We start from the raw sequence: 15,629 nt of genomic DNA, 5'->3' as shown, positions 1-15,629 counted from the left end.
AAAAGAATGAGAGAAAAAGAATATATATATATGTAAAACAATCACTTTGCTATACACGAGAAACTAACACATTGTAAATTAATTATACTTCAATAAAAAAATTTTAAATTTTTAAAAATTAGAAAAAAGAAAGACTGACAACATGAGATAGAAACAAGATAGCATCACAAATGATAAAGCAAATTTGAAAAATACATGTATAGTACATCTATATCTAAATGTCAGTGAAATTTAAAACTCTGTGAAGGAGTTATTTTCAATAATACTAATTGAGATCATCACTCCCATCTGGATTGAAAGAATTGTTTCCTGGAATTTAACAGTTATTTAAACTGTCTCAAGAAGAGATAGGAAAAAATGAATTAAATCCATGAAGGATGTTGACAAAGTTTCCAGAGAAATTCTCTCTTTACACTCTCCCAAACAAACAAACAAGAAAAAAACACAAAACAACAAAAGGTTCATATATCTTAGTCAATTTTTCAAATAGAAGTAAAGTACAAAGAGTTGATACTATTTAAATTGCTTCAGTCCCAGAGAAAGAAAATAAGCTTCCAAATTTCTTTTTAAAATTTTTTATTTTTTGTATTTTTTAATACAGTAGGCCCTTGCTGATTATCTATTTTAAATATAGCAGTGTGTACATGTCAATCCCAAACTCCAAGTCTATCCCTCCTTCTCACCCTTCCCCATCGTAACCATAAGTTTGTTCTCTAAATCTGTGAGTCTGTTTGTTTTGTAACTGAGTTCATTTGTGTCATACTTTAGATTCCACATACAAGTGATATCACATGATATTTGTTTTTCTGTGTTGACTTCACTTAGTATGATAATCTCTAGGTACATCCATGTTGCTGCAAGTGACATTATTTCATTCTTTTTTGTGACTGAGTAATATTCCATTACATGTATGTATAACACATCCTCTTTACCCATTCATCTGTTGATGAACATTTAGGTTGTTTCCACATCTTGTAAATAAATGGCTATTGTAAGTAGTGCTGCTATGAACAAAGGGGTGTATTTATCTTTTTGAATTTTTGAAGCTTAGATAAATGGAACCATACAGCATGCATGTTTTTGTGTCTTTCCCTTTCTCTCAAAAATATTGTTTTAAGACTCAGCCATGTTACTGAATCTTAATTCAGCTTAATTCATTCATTTGCTTTGTTGTACACCTTGTTTTAATGTACCACAGCATATTCACCCATTCTACTATTAACAGACATGTGGATTGTTCATGACTTTGGGGTTTTAAATTATGCTGCTCTGAACATTGATCCTGAATGTGTATGTATCCCAATGATCACACACTTGAACTTCCAGGGAATATACTTAAGAATAAGATTAATGGTTCAGCATATTTTTGTTTCAATGTTACTAGAAAATGCCAAAATGCTTTCTTGTTTTCACTGCCAGCAGCCACATCTGAGAGTCCCCATTGCCATTTCTCTGTATCATGGAGAACAGGCTTGGTAATGCTGCAGTAACACCCAAATCTCAGTGGCATTAAATAACAAAGGTATTTTTCTCAAGCATGTTTCATGTCCATCACAGGAAGCTGTTGCATGATCATGGCAGAAATCTGGCTGATGGTGCAGGCTCTAACTGTAACATCGCTATGTCATATAACTTTTTACTTTTCTAGATATATATTGATGTCATCTACAAATAGAGATTATATTATTTCTTCCTTTCCAATTATTCTGCTTCTAGATGCTTTCTCTAATCTAACTGCATTGGGCTTTTATATATCTTGAGGCAATATTATTAGATGCATACAAATATAGAACTTTTTCATCATTAAGAAGCAACCCAAGGTCAGCCACCTGCCCCACACTGGCAGCTGCTGGTGGACAAATGAGCAAACTCGGCAACAAATTTTGTCAAATAATAATCACCTCGAACTTAAGGGATCTGTTAAAACAACAGCCATTTATATAACTCATTGATGTGTGTTGGGCTCATTTGGGTGGGTTCTTTTGTCCTCAGCTGACATTGTTTCTTTTAGCTGCTAAAGATAAGAGATGGGATTTTTTTTTTTAAAAAAGGTTTAGTTTGCATGCAAAATTTAGAGAGAATTTAGAGGGGCAAAAGGTGTTTCTCTCATCTCAATTTCCTCAGCCAGAAAAGACTGAGGCTCAGAAAAATGGAATCACTTGTGTAAGGTCACCAGGGAGGCTGGGGAGAGAGCCTGGTGCTGAATTCAAGTGCTTCAGGCTTGGAATTCCCATAACACCATAATGCCAGAACGGAACCCCAAGATGTATTAAAAATATACCTTTGGGATTGTTCAAAATTAAAGGAATAATTCATCATGAGATCACAAGATGGCAAAAACCAAACAAAGGAGAAACATTGGGAAAGTGCTCAGTCAGCATGACCTCCACTCCAGAGTGCTTGGTAAAAATCCTTGGACTCCACTATACACTTTGATAGATAGCTGGGAACTGAGCTCTGAGCCTACAATCCTAAACCCACCAATTTTCTAGGATCAGCAAAATCCCTTATATGATTAAAAGTACAAGCATTAAGGAGAAATTGACAGTAACACAATAATGATGGGGGAATTTAACACCTCACTACACCAATGGACAGATCATCTAGACAGAAAATTAATAAGGAAACACAAGCTTTAAATGACACAATAGACCAGAGAGATTTAATTGATATTTATAGGACATTCCATCCAAAAACAGCAGATTACACTTTCTTCTCAACTGCACATGGAACATTCTCCAGGCTAGATCACATGTTGTGTCACAAATCAAGCCTCGGTAAATTTAAGAAAACTGAAATTGTATTAAGCATCTTTTCGAACCACAGTGCTATGAGACTAGATATGAATTACAGGGAGAAAACTGTAAAAAACACAAACATCTGGAGGCTAAACGATACACTACTAAATAACCAGAGATCACTGAAGAAATAAAAAAATACCTAGAAACAAATGACAATGAAAATACGATGATCCAAAACCTATGGTATGCAGCAAAAGCAGTTCTAAGAGGGAAGTTTATAGCAATAAAATTCTAGCTCAAGAAACAAGAAAATTTTCAAATAAACAATCTAACCCTATACTTAAAGCAACTAGAGAAAAAGAACAAAGAAAACACAAAGTCAGTAGAAGGAGAGAAATCATGAAGATCAGAGCAGAAATAAATGAAATACAAACAAAGAAAACAGTAGCAAAGATCAATAAAACTAAAAGCTGGTTCTTTGAGAAGATCAACAGCCTTTAGCCAGGCTCATCAAGAAAGAGAGGGAGAGGAATCAAATCAATAAAATTAGAAATGAAAAAGAAGTAGTTACAACGGACACTGCAGAAATACAAAGCATCATAAGAGACTACTACAACCAACTCTATGACAAAAAAATGGACAACCTGGAAGAAATGGACAAATTCTTAGAAAGGTACAAGCTTTCAAGACTGAAACAGGAAGAAATAGAAAATATGAACAGACCAATCACAAGTAATGAAATTGAAACTGTGATTTAAAATCTTCCAACAAAAGCCCTGGTCCAGATGGCTTCACAGGTAAATTCTACCAAACATTTAGAAGAGCTAACACCCATCCTTCTCAAACTCCTCCAAAAATTTGCAGAAGAAGGAAGACTCCCAAACTCATTCTACACAGCCAAAATCACCCTGATACCAAAACCAGATGAACTTGTCACAAAGAAAGAAAACTACAGGACAATATCATTGATGAACATAAATGCAAAAATCCTCAACAAAATACTAGCAAACAGAATCCAACAACACATTAAAAGGATCATACAACATGATCAAGTGGGGTTTATCCCAGGAAGGCAAGGATTCTTCAATGTATGCAAATCAGTCAACGTGATACACCATATTAACAAATTGAAGAATAAAAACCATATGATCATCTCAATAGATGCAGAAAATGCTTTTGACAAAATTCAACACTCATTTATGATAAAAAAAAAACTCTCCAGAAAGTGGGCATAGAGGGAAAGTACCTCAACATAATAAAGGTCATCTATGACAAACCCACAGCAAACATCATTCTCAATAGTGAAAAACTGACAGCATTTTCTCTTAGATCAGGAACAAGACAAGGATGTCCACTCTCACCACTATTATTCAACATAGATTTGGAAGTCCTAGCCATGGCAATCAGAGAAGAAAAGGAAATAAAAGGAATACAAATCAGAAAAGAAGAAGTAAAACTGTCACTGCTTGCAGATGACATGGTACTATACATAGAGAATCCTAAAAATGCCACCAGAAAACTATTAGAGCTAATCAATGAATTTGGTAAACTTGCAGGATACAAAATTGATGCACAGAAATTTCTTGCATTCCTATACACTAACAACTAAAGATCAGAAAGGGAAATTAAGGAAACAAACTCATTCACCATTGCAACAAAAGGAATAAAGTACCTAGGAATAAACCTACCTAAGGAGGTAAAAGACCTGTACTCAGAAAACTATAAGACACTGATGAAAGAAATCAAAGATGACACAAACAGATGGAGAGATATACCATGTTCTTTGATTGGAAGAATCAATATTGTGAAAATGACTATACTACCCAAAGCAATCTACAGATTCAATGCAATCCCTATCAAATTACCAATGGCAATTTTTACAGAACTAGAATAAAAAAATCTTAAAATTTGTATGGAGACACAAAAGACCCCAAATAGCCAAAGCAATCTTAAGAAAAAACAGAGCTGGAGGAATCAGCCTCCCTGACTTCAGACTATACAACAAAACTACAGTAATCAAGACTATATAAGTGGCACAGCTTCCATCATGAGGGCTTTGTGGCACAATAAATGCTACCAAATTAAAAAAAAAAAAGACAGTATGTTGCTGGCACAAAAACCAAAATATACATCAATGGAACAGGATAGAAAGTCGAGAGATAAACCCACACACATATGGCCACCTTATCTTTGATAAAGGAGGCAAGAATATACAATGGAGAAAAGACAGTCTCTTCAATAAGTGGTGCTGGGAAAACTGGACAGCTACATGTAAAAGAATGAGATTAGAACTTTTCCTAACACCATACACAAAAATAAACTCAAAGTGGATTAAAGACCTAAATTTGAGGCCAGACACTATAAAACTCTTGAGGAAAACGTAGGCAGAGCACTCTATGACATAAATCACAGCAATATCCTTTTTGACCCACCTCCAAGAGAAACGGAAATGAAAACAAAAATAAACAAATGGGACCTAATGAAATTTAAAAGCTTTTGCACAGGAAAGGAAACCATAAATAAGATGAAAAGACAACCCTCAAAATGGGAGAAAATATTTGCAAACGAATCAATGGACAAAGGATTTACCTCCAAAATATATAAACAGCTCATGCCACTCAATATCAAAAAAAAAAAATCAACCCAATCCCAAAATGGACAGACCTAAATAGACATTTCTCCAAAGAAGACATAGAAATGGCCAACAGGCACATGAAAAGTTGCTCAACATCACTAACTATTAGAGAAATGCAAATCAAAACTACAATGAGACATCACTTCACACCAGTTAGAATGGGCATCATCAGAAAATCTGCAAACAATAAATGCTGGAGAGGATGTGGAGAAAAGGGAACCCTCTTGCACTGTTGGTGGGAATGTCAATTGATACAGCCACTATGGAGAACAGTATGGAGGTTCCTTAAAAAACTAAAATAGAATTACCGTATGACCCAGCAATCCCACTACTAGGCGTATACCTAGAGAAAGCCATAATTCCAAAAGACACATGCACCTCAATGTTCATTGCAGCACTGTTTACAATAGCCAAGACATGGAAGCAACCTGAATGTCCATCAACAGACGTATGGATAAAGAAGATGTGGTGCATATATACAATGGAATATTACTCTGCCATATAAAGGAATGAAATTGGGTCATTGTTAGAAATGTGGATGGACCTAGAGACTGTCATACAGAGTGAAGTAAGTCAGAAAGAGAAAAACTAATTTCGCATATTAACATATATATGTGGAATCTAGAAAAATGATATGGATGAACCAGTTTGCAAGGCAGAAATAGAGACACAGATGTAGAGAACAAATGTATGGACAACAAGGGGGGAAAGTGGGGCGTGGGTGGTGGGGGGTTGGGATGAACTGGAAGGTTGGGATTGACATGTATACACTGATATGTATAAAATAGATAACTAATAAAACCTGCTGTAAAGCACAGGGAACTCCACTTCACTGTACAGTAGAAACTAACACAACATTGTAAAACAACTATACCCCAATTTAAAAAAAAGTACAAAGCATTCAATTCACACAATGATTAAACCCTTAAACAGCAGAGTGAGCCAAGCAGATGCCAAATCACTTCCAACACATTTTAATTCTAGTTTTAGGCCACCAAGTGATTCATTGCATGAGATTTGATGTCACCTGACCTTTCTGTCTTAATACCTTCATCAGAAAAATGAATAACCCCGAAGCAATGCGTGATGATAATTAATGAACTGACAGATCTAAGAGAGAAATTTAAAACACGTGAAACTTCTTCCACTTGGCTGATGGGTTACTGTTGCCCTGGTGTCTGAAATAAACATCTAAAAAGCAGAGAGTTTTTCTAAAGCAAGAGATACAGAAGGGAAGAAAATGTCAAGTATTGTTGGGGGAGCATTTCTAACACTCTTTGAAGACAGGCAGAGAGTTAAAAAATCAGAACTGTTGGGCTCTACCTCACAGGCCTACAAGTCCTGTACTTGCCCAGCCTTGAGACTTAAGAAAGAGCCCAGAGTCAACAACAGAGACATCAATGGTTTCATGGATGGGGGAGCTTACATGTCTGATGTTCCAAGGTCCTGGAGCAACATCCCCACCTTGTGCGCTGAAGGCAAGCAGGACATGGCTGCAGTCTTCACTCCCTGGAGGAGGGGGTGGTTGCCAGTTATAGGGGGAGGTGACGTCAGGTTGGCTCATCAGTTACCAGGGAAACTAGCAGAGGGGCATGCCTCTCACTACCCCTTTGATAAGCTATCATAGTGGAGATATTCTGGTCTAAAGATTAGATCCATCACTAGCTGGGGCAGGGGCAAGTATGTAAGAAGGTCAGTCATGTGAGTAGGTGTAGGTGAAGCAGGCACTTGTCGAGCAGGGGATGTACAGAGAGCAAGAGAACAGCCATCTTGAGTGGCCTGATCATACAAAAACCAAAAGGAAATGTGTCAGTCCTGTACATGGCAGGCAATTCCAGGGTGAAAAGCCTTATGGTCTAAGGAGATGAATGGGCAGATATTATAAAAATGATGGGAAAGGGGCAAAAAGTGTGTACAGGAAGCCTATAGGATACAATGACTAATTATTTCTTGGAGGGATAATCAGAGAAGTTTTCACAGAGGCAATGAGTGCTGAGCTAGACTTTGACACAGATAATGGACCTGGTACATAGTAGATGCCTATTAAATATTTTTCAAATAAATGAATTAGAGCCATTACCCACAGGAATACCACCAAGGACAAGAGCATGGATGGATGGAATATGGAATTTCCAGGAAACTACAAGTGATTTGTTTAGTATTATTGCTCAAGTGAAAATCTGGAGGGAAAGAACAACTTCTATCATTGGTGAGGCTGGAGATGGATGCAAAGCCCAGATCTCTGAGGGCTTTCATGACATACTCAAGTTTTTTGAGTGTGTCCTGTTGGATTTGGTCAGCTGTGGAAATCTGGAAACTGAATGCAAAAGGACATTTCAGGTGGAGGCACTATGATGGGCATGGAGATACACCACCCAGATCCCACTTCAATGAAGGGCTCATTGTACCAGCTGCTGGTGACAGAGGAAGGGGGCAGGGCACAACCTTTAAAAGAATGATAGCCGTTGAGGATACGACATAAACTGGTTAGAACCAACTAGGTCCAAGATGGCAGATGAGTGACTTCTGCTAGACTTTGAGCCTCAGTATACGCTCATGGTAACACATCAGCACACTACATGACACACCCAAAGGCACCATGACAGTTCCAAGGCTGACCATAAAAGGTCAAAAAGTGGGTGGTGGTCCAATTCCTGGAAATCCCCACCCTTTCCCCAAAATAGCTGGAATACTCCTCCCACTCATTAGCCTATGATATTACTCACCCCTATAAAAACTGAAAACCCCATACCCTGACGCCTCTCACCTCCTGAGATGGCCCATACTCTGTCTGTGTGTTGTGTATCTCCCTGAATAAATCTTTCACTTTACTATGGCTCACTCTTGGATTCTTTCCTGCAGAAAGCCAAGAACCCACACTTCACAGCTGTCCCAGGGACTCAGCTGAGGCCCAGGACATGACTATCTTCTGGCGCCCCACTCTCTTTCCTGCAACACTGGGAGTGCTGTTGGCAGAGAGCCTTCAGCTGAGACCCTGCAGTATCTGCCACAGCTGCAGAGCTGCCTCACCCATAAGCATGCCCTTCCTGCGGCAGCCCATATCCAATGGTCATGGGGGCAGGGGATACAGGCCCAACCATTCCACCTTGGGGCAACTGCTCTCTGTGGAGTTGGCCAGGCTGTCATGAGGATTGTCCTGCATCACAGCCCAATTTCCCTGTTTCTCCCCCAGCCTTAGGGCCAGACCAGAATCCCCAGGGGTTGGGGGTGAGGGAGCATCTGAGGCAAGAAAGGAAATTCCATCCTTCTGTCTCAGCCCTCCCTCCTTCCCTGTGGCTCTGACCTTTCAGGATTATCTGATGGAAGCTAATGTTTGGGAATGAATGGAGTAAAGCAAAAGGAGCCCTAGTGTTGGGGTCAAAAGGAGTTCAAGACCGGTTCCTATTATAGGTCTGGGTCAAGCCACTTCACCCCTCTGAGAATGGGAAGAACAAGAGGAAAAATTGGGAAGAATAAGACAAACATCCGAGATTTAATGGTGGAAGTGAGTAAATTCATGAGATAATATGGGAAAGTGCTTCATAAACTGTATATTCATCATTTCAATGAAAACTATCTAAAACATCTGATAATTGTTTCTTTCCCTTGGTCAGATTGTGTCTGTGCCTCAGGGTTTTTCAGGTAAACTTTCTGCAGGGGTCAGAGGAGCTCCATGGAAGGGTACACCATCGCCTTGTCAATGATGGGAGAACTGCAGTGGCCCCTGTAAGCACGCCAAGGATGGGAACAACCAACATCCTTGAACGTGTCCTCTTACTATTGAAGTTTTGCCTTTGCATCCCCAACCCCAGGACATAAGAATGGCAGGGTACAAGTGAGAAGTGGAAAATAGATCCCAGCTCAAATTACATCCCATCCTCAGGATGGATAAGCTTGGTCCCTTTATGCCCAGGCAGCTGAGGCCATGCTTAAAACAGAAATGCATACACACCTCGGCAGAAGAGCAGCTCTGCTGGGCTAAACGGAACACCTGCTGTTTCTTTCCCATCACATAGATGTTTTAGCCAAAATTGGTTACCATGTAGTATGTTAAGGAAGAAAATAAAACAGTATCCTAGGCATTAGAAAAAACCTGGGTTATACCAAAATGGTTACCTTTGGGAGAAAAGATGATAGGTGATAGTTATTTCTTCCATGTGCATTTCTGTGTTTTATGAATTTATTACCAGAAACCCACAGTTACCCTTTTGTGATCAGATAAAATAATTGTCATAACAATAGATTAAAATTCTCATGTTTCTATGATCAAGCTTGTTCCCACTCCATTTGCTGTGTCAATGGGCTGAAAGGAGGAACAAAGAAATTCTAAAAATCACAGCTTTCATTACTAAACCAGGAACTTGCCAGAAAGCAATCTCCACTCTGGATACCTAGGGGCAACCACAAGCTGCTGGTGATCTGTCATGGACCAGATGTTTGTGTCCCCCCAAAATTTGTATGTTGAAGCCCTAACCTCCAATGTGACTGTATTTGTACTTGGCAATATGGCTTTTAGGAGGTAATTAAGGTTAAATGAGGCCATAATGGTAGGACCCTAATCCTATAGGATTAGTCTCCTTATAAGAAGAGTCAACAGACAATGACTTCTATCTGTGTCTCTGTTTCTCTCTCCACACAGGAAAGGCTATTTGAGGACATGGTGAGAAGGCAGTTATCTGCAACCGAGGAAGAGAGCTCTCACCAGGAACAAAATGGCCAACAGCTTGATCTAGAACTTGTAGTCTCCAGAACTGTGAGTAATAAATTTCTGTCCTTTAAGCCACCCAGTCTATGTATTTTGTCATGGCAGCCTGAGCTAATACATGAATGCTCCAGAGGCCCCGCACAAGGCACCCTCAATACCTGGTAGCTCTAGAATTCAATGTAGTTCAGTTCTGCCCTGAAGCTGAATCCAAGTTCAGAGGCCTGGAGAACTGAACTGTGAGCCAGAAGCTCTTGCAAAATTACAATCATCCTCACTATCTATTGGGTTGGCCAAGAAGTTCGTTCAGGCTTTTCCAGACGATGTTATGGAAAAACCCAAATGAATTTTTTGGCCAAGGTGATATTGCAAAATATTTTATTCAGGGTGAACCTAGACCCTTAGTTCCATATATGTATTGACAAGATCAGCCTGAATTGTTGAATCACCAAGTTTTGGAGGATAAGAGTCATTATAGTTGATGTCAAAGGATCCATCCCATAGCAAACTCACTGCTGTTTCCTCTCCATTAACTGTTACTTCACAAAGTATATCACAGATCACAGTGAGTGGTATCATATATGGTCTCACACCAAGTGATTTAATCTAGAATGCCTTTATTTTTACACTAGGTAGTAAGGATGAACTTCACATTAGATGTCCCCTTTTTTAGACCCCTACTTGACTAATGCTTCCATGTTCTCTTTCTTTTTTTCTTTTTTTTTTCACGGTACACGGGCCTCTTACTGTTGTGGCCTCTCCCGTTGTGGAGCACAGGCTCCGGACACGCAGGCTCAGCGGTCATGGCTCACGGGCCCAGCCACTCCGCGGCATGTGGGATCTTCCCGGACTGGGGCACGAACCCGTGTCCCCTGCATCAGCAAGCGGACTCTCAACCACTGTGCCATCAGGGAAGCCCTTCCATGTTCTCTTAATGATAAAAAAGGAAATCAAGTTTCAACTCATTTCCAAATTAGGTTTTACTTACAATGTCAAGAAAATTTCCTTTTTGCTATAATGCCAAGAAAATTTTTAGGTAAGGTCAAGTTCAAGTTTCTTTTTCATTCAGTTTTAAATCATTGAAATAACTTCCAGGAAAGTTTTGGTTCATTTTCGAAACTACTAGAATGCAGTATTTTACAAATCATCTGGCCAAGCTCTCGCTGGCAGGAAAAACTTCACAGGGTGAGGAATCCTACTTCTGAGGTTGTGGCATGGGCTTCATTGCTTATGAGTTGAGTGGCACTGTCTCAGGAAAGTTTATCTCCATTTCATGAACTATTAAAACAGAGGCAGAAGCACTGACACTCTGCCTGCCTGTATAGGGGAGTTGGAACACACCGAGCCTTACATTCTCTCTTGGTCTCGAATTGGTTGGCATTGCCCCTGCAGCCGCTACACCAGAACTGTCAGCAAGCCTGTCCCTTTTCATTATAGGACCATTTCAGGACATAATCCTGGCACTCACTTTCCATTGGATCCAGGGAACAAGGACCTGCAAGAAAATGAATGCAGAGAGAGCTGAATTTCCTGCATGAGCATGACAGAAAAGAAGCAATGGTTTGGCATTCCAGACCTAAAAATGAATCCTAACCTCACCAAAAACTGGCTCTGTGACCTTCAGCAAGTAACTTACCCTCTCTGAGCCTCAATTTCCTCCATCATAAAAGCAATATTAAAAAAAAAAAAGCTACATCACAAGTTTGTTGTAAGGTGTCACAAAACACATATGAAAGGGACAATACGGTTAGAGCTATTATTTTGCACAGTGTCTAGTATATGGCACATACACCAGACAATGTGTAATGAATGAATGAATGAAACAATAAAGCTTTCCTCAATAAAATGCTAGCAAAAACCAAAACAGCACATTAAAATCACCATATACCATGATCAAGTGGGATTTCTCCCTGGGATACAAGGACGGTTCAACATACACAAATCAATAAACATGATCACCACATTAACAGAATGAAGGATAAAAATCATATGATCATCTCAATAGATGAAGAAAAGGCATTTGACAAAATTCCAGAGAACTACTACTCACTTGCTTATTATGCTTATTTCCCTCTTTTTTTCAAACTGTCTCAATCCCTTGCCTAATCCCCAAATGTTCCAGCCTTCTAATGGTCTAATCAAATCCAGCTAATTTATTACTGTACCCTGACAGTAGCCCAAGAAGTTAAGCTATCTATTAAAAGAAAAGCATGATGTTCCTGGGAAATAGCATTGAGAATAAACAAGTTACAACAAGAGCAAGATCTGGAATGACTATTTTAAATTGTAAATCAGACATGAATTTACCCAGGTCTATAACCTCTGCCTTCTATGGAGAACAGATTTCCTTGGGCACACTCTATATCGGAGGAAAATATTCTTGTCTTGGGTCGGCCCTACAGCACAGAATGATGATATCTTCCAAATAGTTTCCCCTGGGCCTTCTAAGCATTCCCAAATAAAGAGGATATTGTCTTCAGAAAGCAATTCATGGTCCATTTGCAGGAAGTTGCCTACCCATCTCTCATTAGTATAATCAGCACAGACCAGTTTTCTTGAAGGGTTGACCAGATGTGCTAGGCCTCATAGAATGAGATACATTCATGGGAATTGTCTTCTGCCTTGAACAAGCACATCGGAACTGGCCTGTTTCATGACTCCATGGAGGGTGTAAGACAGCAAGCAGTGAGAGCCCAAGAGAAGAAGCCAGAGCAAATGCTTCTCCAAAAACTTGGTGGGAGTAGGGGGGTGTCAACAGAAAAACACTTCAGTGGTGACCTCTTGACTCTACTCTGTATGTTCAACAAATGGATTTGGGGCTCAGCAATTAGCTGGCACCAACCTCTACCATTACAAACTGATTCCAAATGGACAAGCCAAGGACTAGTTTAAACAAAGCACTCACTTTTCCTAGTGACACTTTATGGCTTTGGTCTTTAGAAGCCCCACCCATGCCTTTAGTCTGGGAGATAATCAAACAGGGGTTGCTTCTTCTAGATTATACTTCTTAGGGCAGCACTGTCCAGTAGAACTTACTGCCATGAGGGAAATGTTCTATATCTGCCCTGTCCAATACAGTAGCCACTGCTCATGTGGCTGCTGGGCATTTGAAGTGTGGCTACTGCAGCCAAGGAACTAAATTTTTCATTTGATACCATTTCAAATTATTGAAATTGAAATGGAAATAGCCAGTGTGGTGCAGCTATAGGTGAGTAAATCCTTACTGCTTTGAACTAATTATCTCTAAGGTGTTCTTTGTAACCTAACACTCAGGAAGCCTCAGACTCAATTTTTTTATCAGTATGATATGGTATCAGGGGACATTTCACCCACACAATTATTGATAGCCTCCAATCTTACATTTGGTGTTATTTTTACCATGAGTAGTAACTTTTGCCTTTTCAGAAGAACACTGCAGCAGGGTCAGTTTTACTGAAACAAGTCCATGGAATCCAGGAAGGAAGGAAAGAAAAGGGGGGAGAGAGAGAAGAGAGCTGGAAAGGTATGGAGAGCAGCGACAGGGAAACTGCTGTTTTACCGAGGCCACTTCTCTCTCCTGATGTACGTCTTATAACATAGCCCTATTGGGAGGAGAAAACCACAAAATAGATCTGTGCACTCTGGAGATTACACTGAAATTGAAAATATATCAAGATCAGCCTGGCTGCTGGAAAGAGAGAGGACATTCATTTAATTCTTCACTAATAGATGCAGCAAAATGTGCCAGAGCTCCAGCAGAACTTGGCCTGAGATGCAAGGGCATGGGGTGGCTGTGGGAGCTCAACACTACTTGGGGCCAGAGAGGGCTCCAAGTCTGGGTAACACTGGCCTGAGCAGTAAAAGATGAGCAGATATGGTCCAGATGGGCGCTGTGGAGAGGATGCAGAGACAGGCTGGTGAGGGGAATGATGGCATGGGGACATGGGGTAAATACCAGGGTAGAAAGGCTACTGCAATAGCATGAAAAGTCTATGCAGGTCAGTGGCTGCCAGTGAGACCCTCAGGACCACGCAGAAGCCCTCGTGCTCTACCCAGGCACCCAACCATGATCTCATGACAATGGGGGAACCACAGAAGAAGAGAAATCACATGGCCAGATCTGCATTTTAGAAAAAACAATATGGTCTTCAGAATGCAATTGGGAAAAGGACAAACTGGAAGAAACAAGACCAGTTAGAAGGCACTGCAATTACATTTGAGGTGGATGGCAGGGTATGAAGAGGGAAGATGTGGAGAAGGGGATGGGTCCGAGGGATGCTGAGGAGGGCGCCACGCCAAGATCTTGTTCCCAGTTGGGGGTGCAGGTGGGGAGCAGAGAACAACTAGTGATGTGTGGGCTTGGCTTTCCATTTCTGGGCCAGTGTGGTTCCTTCCAGTAAAGGAATAAAAGAAGAGAAGGTTCCATGGGAAAGTCAAGACCAGTCTGCTTAACTGGGTTTGAGATGACTGTGGGCATGTCCAATGATGTAGTCTGGAGGATAGTTGAACATTCTGGTCTGCAGCTCTGGAGAGAGTTAAAGGTGGAAAACATGGATTTCGAGTTGTTTATACAGAGGGGATAGTTGAAGTCACAGTAGGAAAAGTTGCCTGGTAGTGTGTGTTGACGGCTTTGAGACAGGACCGAGGGAAGGCATTGTGGATTTACCATGAAATTAATGAAGCCTAAGCTTCAGGGCCCCTTATGTGCATATACCTCTTCTAAATAAATATTTACTTTCATCCTTAATTTCAATGATTTTGTATTCTTTTTCTTACAGAGGGCCCCCTAAGTTGTATAAACTTCAGGCTCCATAAAAGCTGGATCCTCCTATGAGGATGGACCTGGGGAGAGGAGCTCACAAAGATGGACTGGTCAGAAGTGGAAGAAAAGATAATGATGTTGTCTCTGAAATGCAAATTGAAACTACAGTGAGGTACCACCTCACACTGGTCAGAATGGCCATCATTAAAAAGTCTACAAATAACAAATGCTGGAGAGGGTGTGGAGGAAAGGGAACCCCTCCTACACTGTTAATGGGAATGGAAATTGATGCAGCCACTATGGAGAACAGTATGGAGGTTCCTCAAAAAACTAAAAATAGAGTTGCCATTTGGTTCTGCAATCCCACTCCTGGGCATATATCTGGGCAAAAATATAATTCAAAGAGATACATGCACCCCAATGTTCATAGCAGCACTATTCAGAATAGCCAAGACATGGAAGCAACCTAAATATCCATCAACAGATGAATGGATAAAGAAGATGTGGTACATATATACAATGGAATGCTACCCAGCCAAAAAAAAGAATGAAATAATGCCATTTGCAGCAACATGGATGGACCTAGAGATTATCATGCTAAGTGAAGTCAGTCAGACAAAGACAAATACCACATGATATCACTTATATGTGGAATCTAAAATATGACACAAATGAACTTATCTACAAAACAGAAACAGACTCACAGACGTACAGAACAGACTTGTGGTTGCCAAGGCTGGGTGTGGGGTGTGGGAGAGGGATGGATTGTGAGCTTGGGGTTAGTAGATGCAAACTATTATATATAGAATG

The 15,629-nt window shown here is 40.1% G+C and overlaps 1 protein-coding gene across 1 annotated transcript in view; it reads right to left on the bottom strand.

The window, feature by feature from the left end:
- Positions 1–14,505: 14,505 nt before the first annotated feature.
- Positions 14,506–15,629, bottom strand: part of LOC136122631 (collagen alpha-4(VI) chain-like) — a 52,691-nt gene continuing 51,567 nt past the window's right edge. Inside the window, 1 exon segment of the mRNA XM_065876693.1 lies at positions 14,506–14,582. Within this exon segment, the coding sequence (XP_065732765.1) occupies positions 14,506–14,582 (77 nt within the window).

This window comes from Phocoena phocoena, chromosome 4, assembly GCF_963924675.1.
Source record: "Phocoena phocoena chromosome 4, mPhoPho1.1, whole genome shotgun sequence".
Lineage (NCBI taxonomy): Eukaryota > Metazoa > Chordata > Mammalia > Artiodactyla > Phocoenidae > Phocoena > Phocoena phocoena.
Note: the sequence above shows the minus strand (reverse complement) of the source record. Positions and strands in the feature narration are given on the sequence as shown.